This window comes from Salmo salar, chromosome ssa20 (genome assembly GCF_905237065.1).
Source record: "Salmo salar chromosome ssa20, Ssal_v3.1, whole genome shotgun sequence".
In the NCBI taxonomy this organism is placed as follows: Eukaryota; Metazoa; Chordata; class Actinopteri; order Salmoniformes; family Salmonidae; genus Salmo; species Salmo salar.
This window is the reverse complement of record NC_059461.1, coordinates 3,764,692-3,790,971: the sequence shown is the minus strand read 5'-3', so window position 1 is coordinate 3,790,971 and position 26,280 is coordinate 3,764,692. Positions and strand designations below refer to the sequence as shown.

The 26,280-nt window shown below is 44.9% G+C and overlaps 1 protein-coding gene across 1 annotated transcript; it reads left to right on the top strand.

Annotated features, from left to right (window-relative positions):
• nipsnap1 (nipsnap homolog 1 (C. elegans)) lies at window positions 1-25,938 on the top strand. The gene is made up of 10 exons (XM_014159993.2): window positions 1-267; window positions 1,661-1,779; window positions 2,421-2,466; window positions 2,654-2,748; window positions 2,988-3,058; window positions 4,852-4,992; window positions 24,093-24,124; window positions 24,323-24,417; window positions 24,661-24,744; window positions 25,217-25,938. Exons 1-10 carry the CDS (start codon window positions 194-196, stop codon window positions 25,279-25,281), a joined length of 822 nt encoding a protein of 273 aa, XP_014015468.1. The 5' UTR covers window positions 1-193; the 3' UTR covers window positions 25,282-25,938.
• The last annotated feature ends 342 nt before the right edge of the window (window positions 25,939-26,280 follow it).

The window sequence follows — 26,280 nt, the reverse complement described above, 5'->3', positions numbered from 1 at the left end:
CAGATTTTGGGCAGAGTAAAATCTCTCGCTGCGCCTTTTCCTCTCTGACTACAGCTAACAGTCAGATACGTATCCTTAGTTAAATATTAAACTGTTGATTCTGTTTAGCTCTCGTCATAACGTCACTACATAGGCCGTATATATAAAGCTTCACACAAACGAGGCAAAGGTTTCCATTCAGTGTCTGTGGAAGATGGCGGCGACGTGTTCAATATTGCCCAAGGGCCAACTACTGTACAGGAATGCTGTCAAGCTGCAGGTCGCAAGGTAAAGTGAAACCGTTGGAGGTTTTAAATGCTAACATTTACTCGCATCTTTGTTCAACAGAGAATGTACTTATCCTAATCTTACAAAGCGCAATTAAATACTTTGAGAATGTGAACCCTAATTATGTGAACTAGGTCGCTTTGAAACGTAGACTAATTACAATAGGGACGATATATCCAACAATAACTGCCTGCTAAATGTGTACGTTATGTGCAATTGTTGGTCACAAAAGGAGGGAGGATACATCCTGATTAATGATGAAAATGTTGCACTAACTGAGTCTACTAGCCTACTTTAATAATTTGCTGGGCACCTGAACTTTGACCCATTTCAAATGGGATCACCTTTGTGGTGTTATCTCTTTTCCAATGCTGACACAATGTAACTAAACCCTTTGACAACATGGCAACAAACAACAACTACTCTATCCTTTCCTTGACTGCAAATTCAAGTCAGCATGCAATTTTCCATATTCTATATTTTAAGCAATAAGACCCGATAAAGTGTGGTATATGGCCAATATACCATGGCTAAGGGCTGTTCTTTCCACGACGAAACGTGGAGTGCCTGGATACAGCCCTTAGCCGTGGTATATTGGCCATATATCACAACCTCCCGAGGTGCCTTATTGCAATTATAAACTGTTTACCAACGTAATTAGAGCAGTAAAATTGTTTTGTCATACCCGTGGGATATGGTCTGATATATCACAGTTGTCAGCCAATCAGCATTCAGGGCTTGAACCACCCAGTTTATAATGTCTGTTATAATGTCTGTTATAAATGCTATATTGGCCATATACCACACCACCTCTGGCTTAATTGCTTAAATATACCACGGCTGTCAGCCAATCAGCATTCAGTGCTTGAACCACCCAGTTTATAATCCCACTTTTAAGTGATCCACTGCTAGCCTACACTCAGCCTTTAACTGCTTTGCCAGCTTTTGCATTTCCATTCAATCCATCTGATTTGAGTCAGTGACACCAGAGCAGATGATCTGTAGGCCTGTCAGATTGCTTGGTCAATAACTTGATTCAACCAAGTTCTTCTGAGCCACTACTAATGGACAAATCCATGACACTCTTGGATTTAAAATGGTAACACATCTTCACAAGTCATATTGGAAATCTTCTATGCAATATCCAAGGTCCTTGTAAATAACACATGAGTAATGCTGTTCTCATTCAACTGACCAGACTAACATAAATGGCTATTGATCACACTCATCATAGCGTGATAACTGCAGTGCCACCAGTGGACTCATTTAGATTTCATGGCCTATACTGATCAGACATGTTTCTATTGTATATCAATGCCAAGTTGCCTGATCCTGCAAAAACTCTAAATTCTTTTGATTTTTTAAATTCTCAACAACAACAAAAATGGTGTAGGAGGTTTTCAGACAAAGGATGGTTCCAGTCTATGTTTGTGCACGAGGTGGAGGCCAGGAAAGATGCCCACTCCAACCTGCTGTCGAAGAGTGAGACCAGCGACCTCTACAAAATACAGTGTATGTAATAATATATTATATCCTAGCTGCATCAACACATCTATATACTCTTCTGCAGCAGTGCTTGAGGTTCAATAATAAACTAAATGTGAGACAAATATAGAAAATGATGTTGAATTGGATTCATTTGCTTTGTACACGGCATAGCCTCTGTGTGACATTTTATCGATCCGTCTCTTTGGAAAACAGTGAAAGGATCATCAGAATTTAAGGCATATTATTGCACCAAGGGACCTACAGGAAGATGCATGCAGATCTGGGGCTAAATAAAGTGAGAATGTGTAATTACATGGTATCATTACAATGCTATCATGTGTTTTGTTGTGACAAAAATGTCATTAGAAATGTCTAGTTCTCATCACATAATTTAACTTTGGATAGTTTGTCCTTTGACTTGTCTATAACTTTAGCCTGACCATTATAACCAGCAGGGAAATTGGGTTAGAAAGACCATTACAACCAGCAGGGAAATTGGGTAGGAAGACGATGATCCAAAAATAGTTTATTTGCAGAAGGAATAACGCATTAGTCTAATAATATAACTGATGCTGCTGAGTATGTTATATGATATTTTCCTTTTTTTAGCCTAATGTCCACCCACCAATATTCAGACTAGCTTATTCTGTCCCCTTCTCTCTCAGTTCACAATGTCAAGCCAGAGTGTCTGGAGGCATACAACAATCTAGAGTGAGTTCATCTTTCATTTTTAGTTTTGCTCATATGTGCTGTAAATACTAACTGACAGACTCCTCTTTTGGTCATTCACAGTAGATGTTTACTAGATATCTGTGAGTAGGACTGCACAATCGATGAAAATGCAGACATATACAGTATCTGTGATATTGTGTCTTTATACTTTTCCCCATGAATTCAGGGCTGAGGTGCAGAGCAAACTCCACTTAGACCAGGACTATCCCTGTGATGTTGTGGGGAGCTGGAATACTTGGTATGGGGACCAAGACCAAGCTGGTAAGTGGCAGAGACGTTGGTGCATAACAACATTGTCACGAAACCCTAATCGACTGTTATCTAATATGATCTGTTGATGTAATCTAATGTTCTCTGTTAACCCTGATCTAATGTTATCACAAACCTTTTCCTGAAGATAGGCCTCTTGTACAATGATGTCACTCACCAGAAGCATCTAGCTGACGGAGGTAAACAGTTTGGCCAATACATCACTGACCTCTGCTGTCTGTTTGTTGCAGTGCACATTTGGCGGTATACAGGAGGCTACCCAGCATTGACTGAATGCTTGACCAAATTGAACAACAATAAGGTAAGGTAAACTACATGTTTTTAGCATTTTAAAAGCAATTAGAAATGATGTTCTGGACAAATCAGTACTACAACAGATCATTCAAAATGTATATCAAGTTATGTCAAATATTTGTAAATCTGATATTGTTATATACAGTTGAAGTCGGAAGTTTACATACACTTAGGTTGGAGTCATTAAAACTCGTTTTTCAACCACTCCACACATTTATTGTTAACAAACTATTGTTTTGGCAAGTCGGTTAGGACATCTACTTTGTGCATGACACAAGTCATTTTTCCAACAATTGTTTACAGACAGATTATTTCACTTATAATTAACTGTATCATAATTCCAGTGGGTCAGAAGTTTACATACACTAAGTTGACTGTGCCTTTAAACAGCTTGGAAAATTCCAGAAAATGATGTCATGGCTTTAGAAGCTTTTGATAGGCTAAGTGACATCATTTGAGTCAATTTGAGGTGTACCTGTGGATGTATTTCAAGGCCTACTTTCAAACTCACTGCCTCTTTGCTTAACATCATGGGAAAATCTAAAGAAATCAGCCAAGACCTCAGAAAAGAAATTGTAGACCTCCACAAGTCTAGTTCATCCTTGGGAGCAATTTCCAAATGCCTGAAGATACCACATTCATCTGTACAAACAATAGAACGCAAGTATAAACACCATGGGACCACGCAGCCATCATACCGCTCGGGAAGGAAAGACGTTCTGTCTCCTAGAAATAAACGTACTTTGGTGCGAAAAGTGCAAATCCATCCCAGTACAACAGCAAAGGACCTTGTGAAGATGCTGGAGGAAACAGGTACCAAAGTATCTATAAAACGATTCCTATATCGACATGACCTGAAAGGCCGCTCAGCAAGGAAGAAGCCACTGCTCCAAAACCGCCATAAAAAAAGCCAGACTACAGTTTGCAACTGCACATGGTGACAAAGATTGTACTTTTTGGAGAAATATCCTCTGGTCTGATGAAACAAAAATGGAACTGTTCAGCCATAATGTCCATTGTTATGTTTGGAGGAAAAAGTGGAGTCTTGCAAGCCGAAGAACACCATCCCAACCGTGAAGCACGGGGGTGGCAGCATCATGTTGTGGGGGTGCTTTTGTTGCAGGAGGGACTGGTGCACTTCACAAAAAGGATGACATCATGAGGAAGGACAATTATGTGGATATATTGAACCAACATCTCAAGACATCAGTCAAGAAGTTAAAGCTTATTCGCAAATGGGTCTTCCAAATGGACAATGACCCCAAGCATACTTCCAAAGTTGTGGCAAAATGGCTTAAGGACAACAAAGTCAAGATATTGGAGTGGCCATCACAAAGCCCTGGCCTCAATCCTATAGAAAATTTGTTGGCAGAACGGAAAAAGCGTGTGCGAGCAAGGAGGCCTACACACCTGACTCGTTACACCAGCTCTGTCAGGAGCAATTCACCCAACTTATTGTGGGAAGCTTGTGGAAGGCTACCCGAAACGTTTGACCCAAGTTAAACAATTTAAAGGCAATGCTACCAAATATGAATTGAGAGTATGTCAACTTTTTGGTGATCCTAACTGAACTGAGACAGGGAATTTTTACTAGGATTAAATGTCAGGAATTGTGAAAAACTGAGTTGAAATGTATTTGGCTAAGGTGTATGTAAACTTCCGACTTCAACTGTATAAATATCAGAGTTTCCTCATTGTTTTGGGGGGAAAGCATGGCTCTACTACTCGCTGACGTGAAACAACTATTCTTCTTTAGTTTACTAATTCATGAATTTCAAACAACATGAAACTCTTTTAAAGGAGTATCTGCACTTCAGGAAGGAGAGGAGTAAAATGCTGGTCTCACGGCGGAACCAGCTTCTTCTAGAGTTCAGTTTCTGGAACGAGCCAACACCCAGAAATGGACCCAACATATACGAGATGCGCTCATACAAACTCAAGGTAAGACACTGATTGGGACGAGAAACATGCAAACTTAAAGGGATACTTCAGGATTTTAGCAATGAGGCCTGTTATCTACTTCCCCAGAGTCCAATGAACTTGTGGATACCATTTTTATATATCTGCATTCAGTTTTAAGGAAGTCGCTAACTTACGTTAGCGCAATTGCCAACTAGCGGTAACGCAATGACTGGACGTCTATGGGAACAGCTAGCATGCAGACTTCCAGTCATTGCTCTAATGCTAGTTAGCATTGGTTTGCAAAACTACCTCTTAACTTCCTTCGTACTAGACGCAGATACATAAAATAGGTTCCCACAAGCTAATCTGACACTGGGGAGGTAGATACAGGGCTTCATTGCCAAAATCCTGAACTATCCCTTTAAGATAAGTCTTGCGATGACCTAGACATACGAATTGCACTCATAGAAACTCAAGGTAAGATACTGCTGTGAGGACACCCAGAGATATACAAACAGTGGACCTACAGAACACAATGGACATCATGTACCTAAGATAAGATAAAAGTCTACTCTCAAACACAACCAACATGTCTGGCTTGACTGTATCTAATGAGTATGTAGGCCTAGTGTTAAAGTTGCGTCAATTCGATTCTGGTATCAACAAAATAGTCAGCACATAGTAACTTCTGATTTATTTGTACTTTAATTAATGCAAACACGTGTATGGTAAATGAGTTGTTCGTATATATACGGTCTCGCTGTTACACCTCGCAGGGCAGACAGAGAAGAGAGCATCACATCCTATTGTTCTCTCTTATATACTCTGACAGTGATAGTTCCCGCTCAATGCTGGCCTGTCAGAGGGAGGAGGAGCGTGGTTTAAACTTGCTCCTCCTATCGTCGCCGTGCAGGCTGGTCCCAGCCTCGTGACGCACTTCCTGTCGCCGGTTGTAGTTCTTGTCTTCAGCAGTTGACTTATCCGTAGTTTATATACTTAACCTCTATGGGCTAGGTGGGACGCTAGCGTGCCACCCGTGGTGCACTCCATCAACAGCAGGTGCATTTCAAGAGCGGCAAATTTGAATCCAAATAAATGTCAAAATTCAAATTTTTCAAACATACAACTATTTTACACCCTTTGAAAGATAAACATCTCCTTAATCTAACCACGTTTTACGATTTCAAAAAGGTTTTACGGCGAAAGCATACATTTAGAGTATGTTAGGACAGTACATTTACAAGAGTTGTGTGTAATGTTTTGTCAATTCAAAGACCGGGTCACCAAAACCATAAAACCAGCTAAAATGATGCACTAACCTTTTACAATCTCCATCAGATGACACTCCTAGGACATTATGTTAGACAATGCATGCATTTTTAGTTCTATCAAGTTCATATTTATATCCAAAAACAGCGTTTTACTATGGCATTGATGTTGAGGAAATCGTTTCCCTCCAATAACCGGCAGTCAAGTCAGCGTCACAAATTAAATAATTAAAATTAGAAAACATTGGTAAAATATTATATTGTCATTTAAAGAATTATAGATTTACATCTCTTGAACGCAATCAACTTGCCAGATTTAAAAATAACCTTACTGGGAAATCACACTTTGCAATAATCTGAGCACTGCGCCCAGAAAAATACGCGTTGCGATACAGACTAGACGTCATGTTGGGGAGATCTAAAATCGAAAATACTATGTAAATAATCCATTACCTTTGATTCTCTTCATCAGATGTCACTTCCAGGTATCACAGGTCCATAACGAATGTAGTTTTGTTCAAAAAAGCTCATCATTTATGTCCAAAAATCTCCGTCTTGTTAGCACATGATCTAAGCCAGCCGGACTTCTCGTCATGAACGAGGGGAAAAAATATATTTCCGTTCGTTCAAACATGTCAAACGTTGTATAGCATAAATCATTAGGGCCTTTTTTAACCAGAACGTGAATAATATTCAAGGTGGACGAATGCATACTCTTTTATAACGTATTGGAACGAGGGTACCCAACATGAACTCGCGCGCCAGGTGTCTAATGGGACATCATCGTTCCATGGCTCTTGTTCGGTCAGATCTCCCTCCAGAAGACTCAAAACACTTTGTAAAGGCTGGTGACATCTAGTGGAAGCAATAGGAAGTGCCAAAATATTCCTCAGCCCCTGTGTTTTTCAATGGGATAGGTTTAAAGGTAATACAACACATCAGGTATCCACTTCCTGTCAGAAAATGTCTCAGGGTTTCGCCTGCCAAATGAGTTCTGTTATACTCACAGACACCATTCAAACAGTTTTAGAAACTTTAGAGTGTTGTCTATCCATATATAATAAGTATATGCATATTCTAGTTACTGGGTAGGATTAGTAACCAGATTAAATCGGGTACATTTTTTTTATCCAGACGTGCAAATGCTGCCCCCTAGCCCTAACAGGTTAATAATGTAGCATAGCTTCCCCGGTTGTCATAGTCCGTGTATGTAGGTGGCAGGGAAGTCAGGCGCAGGAGAAAACAGAGTGGTTTAAAAATGGAATATTTATTTCCAAAACCAACGTAGAAAAGAATCCGGGTAAAACAATAACCCGTCGCACACCGATTATAGAAACAACACGTACATAACAAACAAACAATCACCGACAGAGAAATGAGGGGAATCAGAGGGTTAAATACACAACATATAATTACTGGGATATGAAACAGGTGTGTAAAGAGACCAGACAAAACCAATGGAAAATGAAAAACTGATCAATGGTGGCTAGAAGGCCGGTGACGTCGACCGCCGAACACCACCCGAACAAGGAGGGGCATCAACTTCAGTAGAAGTCGTGACAGTACCCCCTCCCTGACGCGCGGCTCCAGCAGTGCGTCGACACCGGCCTCGGGGACGACCCGGAGGGCGAGGCGCCGGGCGATCCGGATGGAGACGATGGAACTCGCTCAGCATGGAAGGATCTAACACGTCCTCCACCGGAACCCAGCACCTCCGGACCGTACCCCTCCCAGTCCACGAGGTACTGAAGACCCCTCGCCCGACGTCTCGAATCCAGGATGGATCGAACGGAGTACGCCGGGGCCCCCTCAATGTCCAGAGGGGGCGGAGGAACCTCCCGCACCTCGGCCTCCTGGAGCGGGCCAGCCACCACCGGCCTGAGGAGAGACACATGGAACGAGGGGTTAATGCAGTAATTGGGGGGAAGCTTTAACCTATAACATACCTCGTTCAATCTCCTCAGGACTTTAAACGGCCCCACAAACCGCGGACTCAACTTCCGGCAGGGCAGGCGGAGGGGCAGGTTTCGGGTCGAGAGCCAGACCCTGTCCCCCGGTGCAAACACCGGGGCCTCACTGCGGCGACGGTCTGCACCAGCTTTTTGACATCGTACGGCGCGCTGAAGGCGGACGTGAGCTGCGTCCCAGGTTTCCTCCGCGCGCCGGAACCAGTGGTCCACCGCAGGAGCCTCGGTCTGGCTCTGATGCCAAGGGGCCAGAACCGGCTGATAACCTAACACACACTGAAACGGAGTGAGGTTAGTGGAGGAGTGGCGGAGCGAGTTCTGAGCCATTTCTGCCCAGGGCACAAACTCCGCCCACTCCCCCGGCCGATCCTGGCAATAAGACCTCAGAAACCTACCCACATCCTGATTAACTCTCTCCACCTGCCCGTTACTTTCGGGGTGAAAACCCGAGGTAAGGCTAACCGAGACCCCCAGACGTTCCATGAACGCCTTCCAAACCCTTGACGTGAACTGGGGGCGCTCGATCAGACACTATATCCTCAGGCACCCCGTAGTGCCGAAAGACGTGTGTAAACAGAGCCTCCGCCGTCTGTAGGGCCGTAGGGAGACCGGGCAAAGGGAGGAGACGACAGGACTTAGAAAAGCGATCCACAACGACCAGGATCGTGGTGTTACCTTGTGATGGTGGAAGATCGGTTATAAAATCCACCGACAAGTGCGACCACGGCCGCTGTGGAACGGGTAAGGGTTGTAACTTACCCCTGGGTAGGTGTCTAGGAGCCTTGCACTGGGCGCACACCGAGCAGGAGGAAACATAAACCCTCACGTCCTTAGCTAAGGTGGGCCACCAGTATTTCCCACTAAGACAGCGCATTGTCCGACCAATCCCAGGATGACCAGAGGAGGGTGACGTGTGAGCCCAATAGATCAATCGGTCGCGGACAGCGGACGGAACGTACAGACGCCCAGCTGGACACTGAGGGGGAACGGGCTCTGCACGTGATGCCCGCTCAATGTCCGCGTCCAGCTCCCAGACCACTGGTGCCACCAAACAAGAGGCTGGGATGATGGGAGTGGGATCCATGGACCGCTCCTCTGAGTCATACAGCTGGGACAGTGCGTCTGCCTTGACGTTCTGGGAACCTGGTCTATAAGAGAGGGTAAACACAAAACGGGTGAAAAACATGGCCCACCTTGCCTGGCAAGGATTCAGTCTCCTCGCCTCCCGGATGTACTCCAGATTGCGGTGGTCAGTCCAGATGAGAAAAGGGTGTTTAGCCCCCTCAAGCCAGTGTCTCCACATCGTCAGAGCCTTGACGACAGCCAACAGCTCCCTGTCCCCCACATCATAGTTTTGCTCCGCCGGGCTGAGCTTCTTCGAGAAGAAGGCACAGGGGCGGAGCTTAGGTGGCGTACCTGAACGCTGAGAGAGCACAGCTCCTATCCCAGCCTCAGATGCGTCCACCTCCACTATGAATTGCAGAGAGGGATCCGGATGAGCCAACACAGGAGCTGAGGTAAACAGAGCCTTCAGTTTCCTAAACGCCCTATCCGCCCCAGCTGACCACTGCAAGCGCACCGGACCCCCCTTCAGCAGTGATGTAATGGGAGCAGCTATCTGACCAAAACCCCGGATAAATCTCCGGTAGTAATTGGCAAACCCTAAAAATCGCTGCACCTTCTTTACCGTGGTGGGAGTCGGCCAATTACGCACGGCTGTAATACGGTCACTCTCCATCTCCACTCCTGACATAGATAGGCGATATCCTAAGAAAGAGACGGACTGTTTAAAGAACAAGCATTTCTCAGCCTTGACATACAGGTCATGCTGCAACAGGCGACCAAGCACTTTGCGCACCAGGGACACATGCTCGGCGCGTGTAGCGGAGTAAATCAGAATGTCATCGATATACACCACTACATCCTGCCCGTGCAGGTCCCTGAAAATCTCATCGACAAAAGATTGGAAGACTGATGGAGCTTTTTTTAACCCATACGGCATGACAAGGTACTCATAATGCCCTGAGGTGGTACTAAATGCTGTCTTCCACTCATCTCCATCTCGGATACGCACCAGGTTATACGCACTCCTGAGATCCAGTTTTGTGAAGAAGCACGCGCCGTACATTAATTCAATCACCGGGGCGATCAGAGGTAGCGGGTAACTGTACCCCACTGTAATTTTATTAAGACCTCGATAATCAATGCACGGTCGCAGACCCCCATCCTTCTTCTTCACAAAAAAGAAACTCGAGGAGACGGGTGAGATGGAGGGCCTAATGTATCCCTGACGCAGGGATTCGGAAACATATGTCTCCATAGCCACCGTCTCCGCTTGCGACAGGGGATACACGTGACTCTTGGGAAGTGCAGCGTCTGCCATGAGATTTATCGCACAATCCCCCTGTCGATGAGGTGGTAATTGAGTCGCCTTCTTTTTACAGAAGGCGAGAGCCAAATCGGCATATTCAGGGGGAAATGTGCACGGTGGAGACGTGGTCTGGACTTTCCACCGTAGTAGCACCAACGGAAACCCCTACACACCTACCTGAGCACTCTCGCGACCACCCCGTAAGAGCCCTCTGTGGCCAAGAAAAAGTGGGGTTATGACTAGTTAACCAGGGAAGACCCAGCACCACCGGATACGCAGGAGTGTCGATAAGGAAAATACTAATTTTCTCCTTGTGACCCCCCTGCGTAACCATAGTCAATGGAGCCGTGGCCTCCCTAATCAACCCTGACCCTAATGGTCGACTATCTAAGGTGTGAATGGGAAAAGGTACTTTCACCGGTACAATAGGGATCCCTAAACTATGAGCCAACGTTTGATCAATAAAGTTCCCAGCCGCACCTGAATCTACTAGTGCCTTATGCTGGGAATGAGGGGAAAAAAAATCAGGAAAAGTGACAGACACAAATATATGAGCAACAGAGGGCTCTGGATGAGAATGGTGCCTACTCACCTGGGGTGGTGCCAGAGCGCCCTGCCTGTTACCTCGATTCCCAGAAGAACCTGCCCGGCACCGACCAGCAGTGTGTCCTCTGCGGTCACTGACGGTATGCGAGCGGGAACTCCCTCCGGTCTCCCTGTCCACCCTCTCTCCTGGCTCCATGGTTATAGGAGAGGGGGTGCAGGAGGATGAAACCACCAGACCCCGATCTGGACGTCCACGAGCAGCCAGCCCGTTGTCCAACTGGATGGACAGATCCACCAGCTGGTCGAAGGTTTGGGTGGTGTCTCTACAGGCCAGCTCCCGACGGACGTCCTCCCGCAGACTGCAGCGATAATGATCTATCAGGGCCCCGTGATTCCATCCTGCACCGGCTGCCAGGGTCCTGAACTCCAATGCAAAATCCTGGGCGCTCCTCGTCTCCTGCCTCAGATGGTAGAGGCGCTCACCCGCCGCTCTGCCCTCAGGTGGATGGTCGAAGACTGCCCGGAAACGGCGGATGAACTCCTCATATCGGTCCAACGCCGTATCTCCTCCTTCAACCATAGCGCTGGCCCATTCCAGGGCTCTCCCGGTGAGGCACGAGACGAGGGCGAAAATCTTCTCTCGGTCTGATGGGACTGGGTGGACCGTGGCCAGAGAAAGTTCTAATTGGAGCAGGAAACCCCGGCAGTTGGCAGTACTTCCGTCGTAACCCCGAGGCATGGCTAGACGGATACCACCCGGTTCAGGTTGACAAGGGGTGTTTTGGATCGACCCCGGTTGGGCTGGTGGAGGCGCTGGCTGAATCTCCCGTCTCTCTAAGCGGTCCATCAGCTGAACAGCGCGATCCATAGCAGCGCATAGATGTAATAGTCTTTCTGCATTCTTCTGGATGCGCTCCTCCACCTCCCTGTCCGGGATCTCTTCTCCTGCTGACTTAAAAAAATTGGTCGGTGATTCTGTCATAGTCCGTGTATGTAGGTGGCAGGGAAGTCAGGCGCAGGAGAAAACAGAGTGGTTTAAAAATGGAATATTTATTTCCAAAACCAACGTAGAAAAGAATCCGGGTAAAACAATAACCCGTCGCACACCGATTATAGAAACAACACGTACATAACAAACAAACAATCACCGACAGAGAAATGAGGGGAATCAGAGGGTTAAATACACAACATATAATTACTGGGATATGAAACAGGTGTGTAAAGAGACCAGACAAAACCAATGGAAAATGAAAAACTGATCAATGGTGGCTAGAAGGCCGGTGACGTCGACCGCCGAACACCACCCGAACAGGGAGGGGCATCAACTTCAGTAGAAGTCGTGACACCGGTATCTTATATAGGTTATGCAAACAAATATCCAGTTTAACCCTAACACTAGGTCACACTGCATTGTGTACAGAACTGTATGTTTTGATTGCAGCACCTGCATGTCTAGGAGTATGGTATGTAAATGGGATGCTGTTGCATTCTGTTGGTGAAGGACACGGGTGGTTATGAAGTTAAATGTTTCCTGTGTTCATTCTTCAGTGTAATTATCTCCAGTAGCTAGCTTTCCATCTAATTGGCGAAAGATTTTCATGCGAATATTCTAGAATCCGCATAAAGAAAATATGTGCATTTTTCCACCAGTGGCATGTTTCCAGCAAATGGACTTGTTGAAGGTAACAATCATTATGTGATGATGTAGTGCACACAAAATGTACTTTTTCGCTTAAATGTTCATGTTTTTATTTTGTTTTATTTTACCTTTATTTAACTAGGCAAGTCAGTTAAGAACAAATTCTTATTTTCAGTGATGGCCTAGGAACAGTGGGTTAATTGCCTTGTTCAGGGGCAGAACGTCAGATTTTTACCTTGTCAGCTCGGGGATTCGATCTTGCAACCTTTCGGTTACTAGTCCAATGCTCTAACCACTGTACCGAATAAAAATCTATGTGTTCAATGTGTTTCCATTGCATTTTCAACTCTACCGATTAGTTTTATCACAGAAGCGGTTGCATTAAATAGCAAATGTGCCTACTCTGGTCTTGCAACCTGCGCAATAGCTAACAGCTCGCCGATATAGTGCATGTAGGCTGTGTGAGTTGTCTAGTCTACATCAGTGGAGGCAGCAGAGGGGCGGAAGGCTCATAATAATGGCTGGAATGGAGAAAATAGTGTTATTTGTCACATGTGCCGAATACAACAGGTGTAGACCTTACAGTGAAATGCTTACTTACATAACCAACAGTGCAGTTTTAAGAAAGAAAAAAAAATGAAAAATACAGATAAAGACTACAAATATATGTTATAATTATATAAGAAAAAAATGGAAATAAGACATTTTTTTTCAATATCAATATTACAAATAATTGACTAGCAACAGTAGCGAGGCTATACACATGGGATTCCGGTACAGAGTCAATGTGCGGGGGCACTGGTTAGCCGAGGTAATTGAGGTAACTCGCATAGCCTACCCGCACTGAACTAAAGGGTAGAGCTGCCGCTTTCAAGGAGCGGGACTCTAACGGAGAATAAGAGCACCTCCTCCCAGCTGCCCACTGCACTGAGGATAGGAAACTCTGTCACCACCGACAAATCCACTATAATTGACAATGGCTGGCCATGCTTTCCACCTGGCTACCCCTACCCCGGTCAATAGCACTGCACCCCCCAAGCCTTCCCCATTTCTCCTTCTCCCAAATCCAGTCAGCTGATGTTCTGAAAGAGCTGCAAAATCTGGACCCCTACAAATCAGCCGGGCTAGACAATCTGGACCCTTTCTTTCTAAAATTATCTGCAGAAATTGTTGCAACCCCTATTACTAGCCTGTTCAACCTCTCTTTTGTGTCGTCTGAGATTCCCAAAGATTGGAAAGCAGCTGCGGTCATCCACCTCTTCAAAGGGGGGGACACTCTTGACACAAACTGCAACAGACCTATATCTATCCTACCCTGCCTTTCTAAAGTCTTCAAAAGCCAAGTCAACAAACAGATTACCGACCATTTCGAATCCCACCGCACCTTCTCCGCTATGCAATCTGGTTTCAGAGCTAGTCATGGGTGCACCTCAGCCACACTCAAGGTCCTAAACGATATCTTGACTGCCATCGATAAGAAACAATACTGTGCAGCCGTATTCATTGACCTGGCCAAGGCTTTCGACTCTGTCAATCACCACATCCTCATCGGCAGACTCAATAGCCTTGGTTTCTCAAATGATTGCCTCGCCTGGTTCACCAACTACTTCTCCGATAGAGTTCAGTGTGTCAAATCGGAGGGCGTGTTGTCCGGGCCTCTGGCAGTTTCTATGGGGGTACCACAGGGTTCAATTCTTGGGCTGACTCTTTTCTCTGTATACATCAATGATGTCGCTCTTGCTGCTGGTGAGTCTCTGATCCACCTCTACGCAGATGACACCATTCTGTATACTTCTGGCCCTTCTTTGGACACTGTGTTAACTACCCTCCAGACGAGCTTCAATGCCATACAACTCTCCTTCCGTGGCCTCCAACTGCTCTTAAATACAAGTAAAACTAAATGCATGCTCTTCAACCGATCGCTGCCTGCACCTGCCCGTCCAGCATCACTACTCTGGACAGTTCTGACTTAGAATATGTGGACAACTACAAATATCTAGGTGTCTGGTTAGACTGTAAACTCTCCTTCCAGACTCACATCTAACATCTCCAATCCAAAGTTAAATCTAGAATAGGCTTCCTATTTCGCAACAAAGCATCTTTCACTCATGCTGCCAAACATACCCTCGTAAAACTGACCATCCTACCGATCCTCGACTTCGGCGATGTCATTTACAAAATAGCCTCCAATACCCTACTCAATAAATTGGATGCAGTCTATCACAGTGCCATCCGTTTTGTCACCATAGCCCCATATACTACCCACCACTGCGACCTGTATGCTCTCGTTGGCTGGCCCTCGCTTCATACTCGTCGCCATACCCACTGGCTCCAGGTCATCTACAAGACCCTGCTAGGTAAAGTTCCCCCTTATCTCAGCTCGCTGGTCACCATAGCAGCACCCACCTGTAGCACGCGCTCCAGCAGGTATATCTCGCCAATTCCTCCTTCGGCCGCCTCCCCTTCCAGTTCTCTGCTGCCAATGACTGGAACGAACTACAAAAATCTCTAAAACTGGAAACACTTATCTCCCTCATTAGCTTTAAGCACCAGCTGTCAGAGCAGCTCACAGATTACCGCACCTGTACATAGCCCATCTATAATTTAGCACAAACAACTACCTCTTCCCCTACTGTATTTATTTATTTTGCTCCTTTGCACCCCATTATTTCTATTGTAACAGCTGTCTATGGAAAGAGTAGACCAAGGTGCAGCGGAGTTAGTGTTCATCTTGAGTTTTAATAAACGTAAGAACACCATACAACAAAACAACAAAACCGACAGCCAAACAGTACTGTCAGGTGCAAGACACTAAACAGAAACAATCACCCACAAAAACCCAAAGGAAAACCAGGCTACTTATGTGTGACTCCCAATCAGCAACAACGAACTACAGCTGTGCCTGATTGGGAGCCACACATGGCCCAAAACAAAGAAATACAAAAACATAGAAAAATGAACATAGAACGCCCACCCAATGTAACACCCTGGCCTAACCAAAATAAAGAACAAAAACCCCTCTCTATGGCCAGGGCGTTACATCTATTTCTACTTTGCACTTTCTTCCACTGCAAATCTACTATTCCAGTGTTTTACTTGCTATATTGTAGAGGTCGACCGATTATGATTTTTCAACGCCGATACCGATTATTGGAGGGCCAAACTAGGCCGCTACCGATTAATCTGCCGATTGTTTTTACATTTATTTATTTATTTGTAATAATGACAATTACAACAATACTGAATGAACACTTATTTTAAATTAATATAATACATCAATAAAATCAATTTAGCCTCAAATAAATAATGAAACATGTTAAATTTGATTTAAATAATGCTGAAACAAAGTGTTGGAGAAGAAAGTAAAAGTGCAATATGTGCCATGTAAAAAAGCTAACGTTTAGGTTCCTTGCTCAGAACATATGAAAGCTGGTGGTTCCTTTTAACATGAGTCTTCAATATTCCCAGGTAAGATGTTTTAGGTTGTAGTTATTATAGGAATTATAGGACTATTTCTCTCTATACGATTTGTATTTCATATACCTTTGACTATTGGTTGTTCTTATAGGCACTTTAGTATTGCCAGTGTAACAGTATAGTTTCCGTCCCTCTCCTCGCTCCTACCTGGGCTCGAACCAGGAACACATCGACAACAGCCACCCTCGACGCAGCGTTACCCATGTAGAGCAAGTGACGTTTGAAAAGCTATTAGCTCACACCCCACTAACTAGCTAGCCATTTCACATCGGTTACACCAGCCTCATCTTGGGAATTGATAGGCTTGAAGTCATAAACAGCGCAATGCATTGCGAAGGGCTGCTGGCAAAATGCACGAAAGTGCTGTTTGAATGAATGCTTACGAGCCTGCTGGTGCCTACCATCGATCAGTCAGACTGCTCTATCAAATCATAGACTTAATTATAACATAATAACACACAGAAACACGAGCCTTAGGTCATTAATATGGTTGAATCCGGAAACTATCATCTCGAAAACAAAACGTTATTCCTGTTACATTGCACAACCTTCAGTGTTATGTCATAATTACGTAAAATTCTGACAAATTACCCAAAGTGTTGCATATACCCTGACTGCGTGCAATGAACGCAAAATGACACAATTTCACCTGGTTTCACCAATTGCCTGCTAACCTGGATTTCATTTAGCTAAATATGCAGGTTTAAAAATATATACTTCTGTGTATTGATTTTAAGAAAGGCATTGATGTTTATGGTTAGGTACAGTCGTGCAACGATTGTGCTTTTTTCGCAAATGCGCTTTTGTTAAATCATCCCCATTTGGCGATGTTGGCTGTCTTTGTTAGGAAGAATAGTCTTCACAGTTTTCACAGTTTTCACAGTTCGTAACGAGCCAGGCGGCCCAAACTGCTGCATATACCCTGACTGTTTTCAAGAGAAGTGACACATTTTCCCTAGTTAAATGAAATTAATGTTAGCAGGCAATATTAACTAAATATGCAGGTTTAAAAATATATACTTGTGTATTGATTTTAAGAAAGGCATTGATGTTTATGGTTGGAGCAACGTGTACCTAAGCGATTATATGCAACGCAGGACAGGCTAGATAAACTAGTAATATCATCAACCATGTGTAGTTATAACTAGTGATTATGATTGATTGATTGTTTTTTATAAGATAAGTTTAATGCTAGCTAGCAACTTACCTTGGCTTCTTACTGCATTCGCGTAACCTTGTGGATTGCAATGTAAAGCAGGTGGTTAGAGCGTTGGAGTAGTTAACCGTAAGGTTGCAAGATTGAATCCCTGACAAGGTAAAAATCTGTCTTTCTGCCCCTGAACAAGGCAGTTAACCCACCGTTCCTAGGCCGTCATTGAAAATAAGAATGTGTTCTTAACTGACTTGCCTAGTTAAATAAAGGTCTAAAAAAAATACCGATTTCCGATTGTTATGAAAGCTTTAAATCGGCCCTAATTAATCGGCCATTCCGATTAATCGGTCGACCTTTACTATATTGTATTTACTTCGCCACCATGGCCTTCTTTGCCTTTACCTCCCTTATCTCACCTCGTTTGCTCACTTTGTGTATAGACTTATTTTTCTACTATATTATTGACTGTATGTTTGTTTTACTCCATGTGTAACTCTGTGTTGTCGTATGTGTCAAACTGCTTTGCTTTATCTTGGCCAGGTCGCAATTGTAAATGAGAACTTGTTCTCAACTTGCCTACCTGGTTAAATAAAGGTGAAATAAAATAAATTAAAACCTGGGAGCTTATAAGAAATCCCGCTATGCCCTCCTATGAACCATCAAACAGGCAAAGCGTCAATACAGGACTAAGATCAAATCGTCGGATGTGGCAGGGCTTGCAAACTATTAGACTACAAAGGGAAGCACAGCCAAGAGCTGCCCAGTGACACGAGCCTACCAGACGAGCTAAATAACTTCAATGCTTGCTTCGAGGCAAGTAACACTGAAACATGCATGAGAGCATCAGCTGTTCCAAACGACTGTGTGATCAAGCTCTCCGCAGCCGATGCGAGTAAGACCTTTAAACAGGTCAACATTCACAAGGCCGCAGGGTCAGATGGATTACCAGGACGTCTACCCCGAGCATGCACTGACCAACTGGCAAGTGTCTTCACTTATCACGTTTGATGGTAAGAACCAGGTGCAGACAATGTCGAAGTAACAAAAGTTTATTACTCGAACAGGGGCAGGCGAAAGGACAGGTCAAGGGCAGAAAGGTGGGGCAAAGGTATAGGACGGCAGACAGGCTCAGGGTCAGGGCAGGCAGACGTCGGTAATCCAGAGTAGAAGACAAAGGTACAGGACGGCAGGCAGGCTCAGGGTCAGGGCAGACAGAAAGGACAAAACCGGGAAAACTAGAAAACAGGAAAATAGACAAGGCAGGAGCAAGGGGAAAAACGCTGGTAGGTTTGAGTAACAAAACGAACTGGCAACAGACAAACAGAGAACACAGGTATAAATACACAGGGGATAATGGGGAAGATGGGCGACACCTGGAGGGGGGTGGAGACAAGCACAAAGACGGGTGAAACAAATCAAGGTGTGACAACACCCACCCCTCTATGGATGCCACCTGGCGTCCTACCGGGGCGCATACATGGTTGAACGGGGTGCCAGCGCTGGAACTCAAGAGATGAGGCCTGGGTCCAGGATGTCCCTTGTGGAGACCCAACACCCATCCTCCAGGCCATAACCCTCCCAGTCAACCAGGTAATGGAATCCCCTGCCCCGAGGTCGAAACTTCAGGAGACGTCTCACCATGTATGCTGGTCGGCAGTCGATGAAACGGGGGAGAGGGGTGTGCCTGGAAACAGGAGACAAGGGGCAGTCAGACATGGTTTTAACTCTAGGCACAGAAAAGGTAGGAAAAATACGGAGGGTACGGGGGAACAGAGGACGAACAGCAGAGGGGCTAATGATCTTGGAGCAGGGGGGAAAGGTCTCGGCTTCCGGGGGTGTAGCCGCGACAATATAGCGATGTGCCAGTGCCTCAGGCCTGACCTTCTTGGATACCAGTCAGTGCTGCGGAAGCAAAGTTGCCCGAGCCTTACTGAACCCCTCCCGGAGGTCCTGGTTCTCTGCGTAGCTGGCAGAGAGTTCCAGGGCAATTTCCAAGCCCCAGGAAGACATCCCAGGGCAGGCAGAGCTGACTTCAGGCAATGAGTGTGGCAGGACAGGCTCCAGCCCACGATGGCACCAGTAGCCTAGTCAATGGAGTGATTGTGTCGTTGGAGCCAAGAGAATACCAATACCACGGGAACCTGCGGAGACTCAACCAGCAGGAATTGGATCGTCTCGCTGTGGTTTCCCCGACACTCGTAGGTTGAAGTGGGTGGTCTGGTGGGTGACCTGGCCTATAGAGCGCCTGTCCAGCGCTCTAATACCCATGGGAATCGAGAGGGGTTGAGTGGGGATGCCCAGCTCGGATGCCAGGGTAACGTCCATGAGACTCACATCGGCCCCCGAGTTGATGAGTACCTGGAGAGACTTGGACTGGTCGCCCCAGCGCAGGATGGCACAGAGATGTGGGCGAGCAAGGGGAGACAGAAAATTATCTTTAAGGCCCACCAGAGTACTCGCTCCAACAAATGAGCTAGGTCTGTTGAAGGGACAGGTAGACACATAATGACCGGCAGTACAGCAATACAGACAACTCTGGGTCTCAAGTCTGCATACGCATTCGGCTGGAGACAGCCTAGCCCTGCCGAGCTGCATTGGCTCGGGAAGAGGTGAATCGGCAGTCTCGGGAGGCTCTTGGAGGGACTCGGGTAAGCTCGGATCCTCTCGGGGACGTAGACGCCGGGGACTTCCGGATTTCATCAGATGCAAGGTGGGATCCTTGAGTGAGCGATTGGGACTGCAATCGGACCTCTTCTCCCTCCTACGTTCCTGTAGCCGATCATCGATCCGGATGGTTAAAGCAATGAGTGAGTCGAGATCCGTTTGTAGTTCTCGGGCTGCCAGCTCATCCTTTACCTCCTCCGATAATCCATGCAGGAATGTGTCGAACAGCGCTTCCAGGTTCCATGTACCCTCCGCTGCTAGCGTGCGAAACTCCACCGCATAGCCTGCCAAACTGAGGGTGTCCTTCCGAAGCTTGAGTAACTTCCAGGCAGCCTCTCTCCCGGACACCGGAGCCTCAAACTTTTCTCACCTCCGCCACGAATACCTCCAGACTGAGACAGAAGGCGGATTGTTGCTCCCACACCACCGTGGCCCAGGCGAGTGCCCTCTCAAACATTAGCGTAATAATGTACACTATCTTTGAGTGGTCTGAGGGTAACGAAGAAGGCTGCAGCTCGAAAATGAGGGAGCATTGGGAGAGAAAAGCCCAGCAGGTTCTGGTATCTCCATCGTAGCGCTTCGGGGAGGTAAGCGGGGTTCCCGGGAAACCGGGGTGATTGCACTGCTACCAGCTGGGTTACTGACTGGCTGAGAGGTTACCGTCATGGTAGGCTGCCTGGTAGGCAACCCACGGAATTGCTCCCACAATGCGTCCAATGCTAGGTCGTGACATTCGGCCACGTCCTGGAACCCTTCCATCAGAACATGAAGCAACTCCTCGTGTCTACTATTCATTGACTACAGCTCAGTGTTCAAGACCATAGTGCCCTCAAAACTCATCACTAAGCTAAGGACCCTGGAACTAAACACCTTCCTCTGCAACTGGACCCTGGACCCAATCACATCCCTTTTCCCTTGGTTTAAAAGTATCCCCAATCAGTTCTCTCTGGAGATCTCTCTTTTGTTTTTTCACCTACATGTCACTTTGTCCGTTATCCTGTGAGTATTGTATTGTTATAGTGTATGACTGTTTGTTGGTGGGAAAAGGGGATAACCAGCCAAGTCGCCCATGGGCCTACTTTACCCGTAGGAAAACATTGTCTAAATACCCTAGTTAGAACTGGGCGGACCACCCACTGTATTTTTGGTTAGTTAGCTAGCTGTTCTTAAAGCAGGCTAGACTAGCTTAGGGGTTTGTTTGGATATTTATTATTTATTTCCTTGGGTCCAGCTAGATTTAAGTTGTCTGTGGTTTTTCATTCTCACTGTTACTTTTTCACTGGTGTGATTTGCATGAGATATGTAACTGGTCTTGTTTCCATCCCCCTAGACTGCAGGGCAAAAGGGGTTCGTAACAGTGATCAAGACAAAGGAGATGATTGTGGACTACAGGAAAAGGAGGACTGAGCATGCCCCCATTCTCATCAACGAGGCTGTAGTGGAGCAGGTTGAGAGCTTCAAGTTCCTTATCCCAGAAACCCTAGACCTACTTCAATTTGCATACCGCCCAAACAGATCCACAGATGATGCAATCTCTATTGCACTCCACACTGCCCTTTCCCACCTGGAGAAAAGGAACACTTACGTGAGAATGATGTTCATTGATTACAGCTCAGCGTTCAACACCATAGTACCCTCAAAGCTCATCACTAAGCTAAGGATCCTGGACTAAACACCTCCCTCTGCAAGTGGATCCTGGACTTCCTGACGGGCCACACATCTGCCACGCTGATCCTCAATACTGGAGCTCCCCAGGGGTGCGTGCTCAGTCCCCTCCTGTATTCCCTGTTCACCCACGACTGCATAGCCAGGCACGACTCCAACACCATCGTTAAGTTTGCAGATGACACAAAAGTGGTAGGCCTGATCACCGACAACGACGAGACAGCCTATAGGGAGGAGGTCAGAGACCTGGCCGGGCGGTGCCAGAATAGCAACCTATCCCTCAAACGTAACCAAGAGTAAGGAGATGATTGTGGACTACAGGAAAAGGAGGACCGAGCACGCCCCCATTCTCATCGACAGGGCTGTAGTGGAGCAGGTTGAGAGCTTCAAGGTCCTTGGTGTCCACACCAACAACAAACTAGAATGGTCCAAACACACCAAGACAGTTGTGAAGAGGGCACAACAAAGCCTATGCTAACTTACAGGCGTGGCCAAAAGTTTTGAGAAAGACACAATTATTAATTTCCACAAAGTTTGCTGCTTCAGTGTCTTTAGATATTTTTGTCAGATGTTACTATGGAATACTGAAGTATAATTACAAGCATTTCATAACTGTCAAAGGTACAGGTACATGAAGGTACATGAAGGTACATGAAGTTGATGCAAAGAGTCAATATTTGCAGTGTTGACCCTTCTTTTTCAAGACTTCTGCAATCCGCCCTGGCATGCTGTCAATTAACTTCTGGGTCACATCCTGACTGATGGCAGCCCATTCTTGCATAATCAATGCTTGGAGTTTGTCAGAATTTGTGGGGTTTTGTTTGTCCACCCGCCTCTTGAGGATTGACCACAAGTTCTCAATAGGATTAAGGTCTGGGGAGTTTCCTGGCCATGGACCCAAAATATCGATGTTTTGTTCCCCGAGCCACTTAGTTATCACTTTTGCCTTATGGAAAGGTGCTCCATTATGCTGGAAAAGGCATTGTTCATCACCAAACTGTTCCTGGATGGTTGGGAGAAGTTGCTCTCGAAGGATGTGTTGGTACCATTCTTTATTCATGGCTGTGTTCTTAGGCAAAATTGTGAGTGAGCCCACTCCCTTGGCTGAGAAGCAACCCCACACATGAATGGTCTCAGGATGCTTTACTGTTGGCATGACACAGGACTGATGGTAGCGCCCACCTTGTCTTCTCCGAACAAGCTTTTTTCCGGATGCCCCAAACAATCGGAAAGGGGATTCACCAGAGAAAATGACTTTAGCCCAGTCCTCAGCAGTCCAATCCCTGTACCTTTTGCAGAATCTCAGTCTGTCCCTGATGTTTTTCCTGGAGAGAAGTGGCTTCTTTGCTGCCCTTCTTGACACCAGGCCATCCTCCAAAAGTATTTGCCTCACTGTGCGTGCAGATGCACTCACACCTGCCTGCTGCCATTCCTGAGCAAGCTCTGTACAGGTGGTGCCCCGATCCCACAGCTGAATCAACTTTAGGGGACGGTCCTGGCGCTTGCTGGACTTTCTTGGGCGCCCTGAAGCCTTCTTCACAGCAATTGAACCGCTCTCCTTGAAGTTCTTGATGATCCGATAAATGGTTGGTTTAGTTGCAATCTTACTGGCAGCAATATCCTTGCCTGTGAAGCCCTTTATGCGCAAAGCAATGATGACAGCACGTTTTTCCTTGCAGGTAACCATGGTTGACAGAGGAAGAACAATGATTCTAAACACCACCCTCCTTTTGAAGCTTCCAGTCTGTTATTCGAACTCAATCAGCATGGCAGAGTGATCTCCAGCCTTGTCCTCGTCAACACTAACACCTGTGTTAACGAGAGAATCACTGACATGATGTCAGCTGGTCCTTATTTCGCTCTAGACATTAACACGTGCCTGTCCTCCCCAATTAAGATGCCACCAACATCCTGTGGTCTACATGAGATTATTATGGAAAATAGCGAGAATATTTTTATTTGTCAAAAGGCAGTCAAACATCGATCATCATGTCACCAAAGTAAGACCCTCGATATTTGTTAGAAAGCAGTGTCAAGCTCATCACCGTACACTTTCACCACCCTGTAGCCTAATAAACTGCATGGTTTTCAAAGTCATGGTGGGAGGACCACACATCATATCATTGCGTGAATCCAAGTTTACTTCAATATGATGGTTATTATATCAATATTTGTGCATCAAAGCGTTTCCACCGCCATTTCCCGCATAATTAATTTTACCGACACAAATGTCGAACTAACACATTATCTGTCGACATTTACACAAACTTCCTGTTTCCATCATATATGTCGTGATCATTTCTTTCATACAATATGACTTTACTTGCATAAAAACTGGATGGAAACATGGTTAAAGACATTGTTTTTCTTTTTCTCCACGAACTTTTAGCCTGGAACGATGATTGAATGGGGGAATCATTGGTAAGACTTCTCATGAGACTGCAATATGTACATTGTTTGAGAGAAATGTGCATGTACCATATGCATGTAAGTTGCATGTCATTTTGTAAATAATTTTTGCAGAAATAAAGCTGGTATACAATAAGTAATATCAGTAAATGTTTCAGTAGAATGTCAAATATGTCCAATATTGACTGTATTCATTACCTATCTTGATAGGGCGAGGGCGATCAAACATCGACAGGAGAACGATGAGGCAGTTGGAGGGTTCTTCTCTCAGATAGGAGACCTGTATGAAGTTCATCATCTGTGGGGTGAGTCGGCTGATGATACCCGTGTGCATAACATTGACACTCTTTTATCAAATGAAGCCAAACAATGCTGTGTTTTTGGAATTATCCCAATGAGTTTGTGACAGACAGTTTACTACTATCAATACACACACTATGGTGCAACACGTTGGATTATTGTTTATACTGTAGGTCAAGGTCTTTTGTACCTGCCCCTATTTGTATATCATGAATACATGCATACTAAATCATTTGTTCCATCTACAGCCTATAAAGACCTTCAATCCAGAGAAGAGACAAGAAACTCTGCCTGGCAAAAGGAGGGATGGGATTCTAGTGTCTATTATACAGGTAGGAGACGAATACACACAAAACAAACACATAGACATCAATCAAAACCTCTCTGGCAATGCATTGTGCTTTTTGGCTTCAGAATAATCATGTTTTTCAATTGCATCAAACTCTCAGTATTTCACTATGTTTGTAAGTCTAAATTAATTGTCTTGTGGGTTGTCGGATCAGACTCACTGAAGTACATCCATGAATACTGATAATTTCAAATAATTTAATGAAAACCCTGTATTACTCCGTCTTGACACAAAATATAGGCTGCTGTCTTTTTATCAGTGTTTCCCAACAGTACCCTGGACAAACTCATCCAGGGCTTGATGATTAGTTGACAAGTTGAATCAGGTGTGCTTGTCTGGGGCTGCAATAAAAATGTGTACTGTTGAGGGTACTCACGGATTGGAGTTGAGAAACACGGTTTTAGATGTTTGATGTTGAGCTCTAACCGCTCTCTCTGTCACATCTTCTCTCCTAGTGCCTTTGATCAGGAGCATGGAGTCTAGGATTATGATTCCTACAAAGAGTTCACCTCTGCAATAACCAGATTCAGTCAAGTTCCCTTTCTGGAAGACCTAAGCGAGAACAGATTATGGGCATTTTTCCATCGTGTCTGTCTCTGTCTTTTTCTCTTTTGTTGTAGGTGCAGAAAACGTAGGCCTACATGTAAAGCTTGAATCTATGAACTGTGGTAGATAAAACCTTTTGATGAAAACTAATGTTTTGGTGCACTGGCAAGCCCTCAGTTTGAAGACTGCATTCAAAATAGAATCCAGTTTCCATTTTTGCTACCATGGTGAATAGGGGAGAGATTTTATTTCACCTAAATTGATAGATAAATTATATTTCAGGTGAATTATGTGCCAAACAAGGGAAAGGAAATCTTCAATGACTTCAATAAGGTATGAAGTAGCTATGAAACTGTGAATTAAATAGCTATGATAGGGAAATGAACTTGTTGCTACTGTATTATGATTATGCATCTTGAGTGTGTGAACATACAGGAGTAAGAAATGCCTACTCAGTGGACATGTAGAAGCATATGCCATATCTCAGGTATAAGAAACCTATAGGTCAATGTAAGCAAATGTGAGCCTCTTCCCTTGTCAACCATCTGAAGAAGTAAATCAATAGACATTGGTAGATGCATCTTTGAACTGAGAAACATGAACACTGGATTATTAAATGTTATGCAATCTTTTTCTATGTCTCATTGATTGTGTTTTATCTTATTGTGATAGTGTCATGTTAATCTATTGAATTAAAAAAATGTTATATTATTTGATCTGGAAATGTATTAAATATATGGAAACATGTTTTTGCAGTTGTGGTATTGCAGACCCCAATTACAAACACTGTTCTAGAATTGTTACATTTTTGTGTATAGGTGTGATAATTAGGCTATGGGTATCAGATATTGTTATATCAGAATATGTTATTATACACTCCCCTTCGTATTTATTTGGACAGTGAAGCTAAAACTTTTAATTTGGACAAATTCACTTGTGTAGCTTTAAGAGCAGGGGGCGTGTTATTATATGA

What these genes read in the sequence shown, in the direction of transcription:
- nipsnap1 (XM_014159993.2), top strand. Translation starts at nt 194, where the DNA reads ATGGCGGCGACGTGTTCAATATTGCCCAAGGGCCAACTACTGTACAGG. An exon ending in CCAAATTGAACAACAATAAG is followed by an intron (nt 3,059 to 4,851) that starts GTAAGGTAAACT and finishes ACTCTTTTAAAG; the next exon opens with GAGTATCTGCACTTCAGGAA. An exon ending in TGAAGTTCATCATCTGTGGG is followed by an intron (nt 24,418 to 24,660) that starts GTGAGTCGGCTG and finishes TTCCATCTACAG; the next exon opens with CCTATAAAGACCTTCAATCC.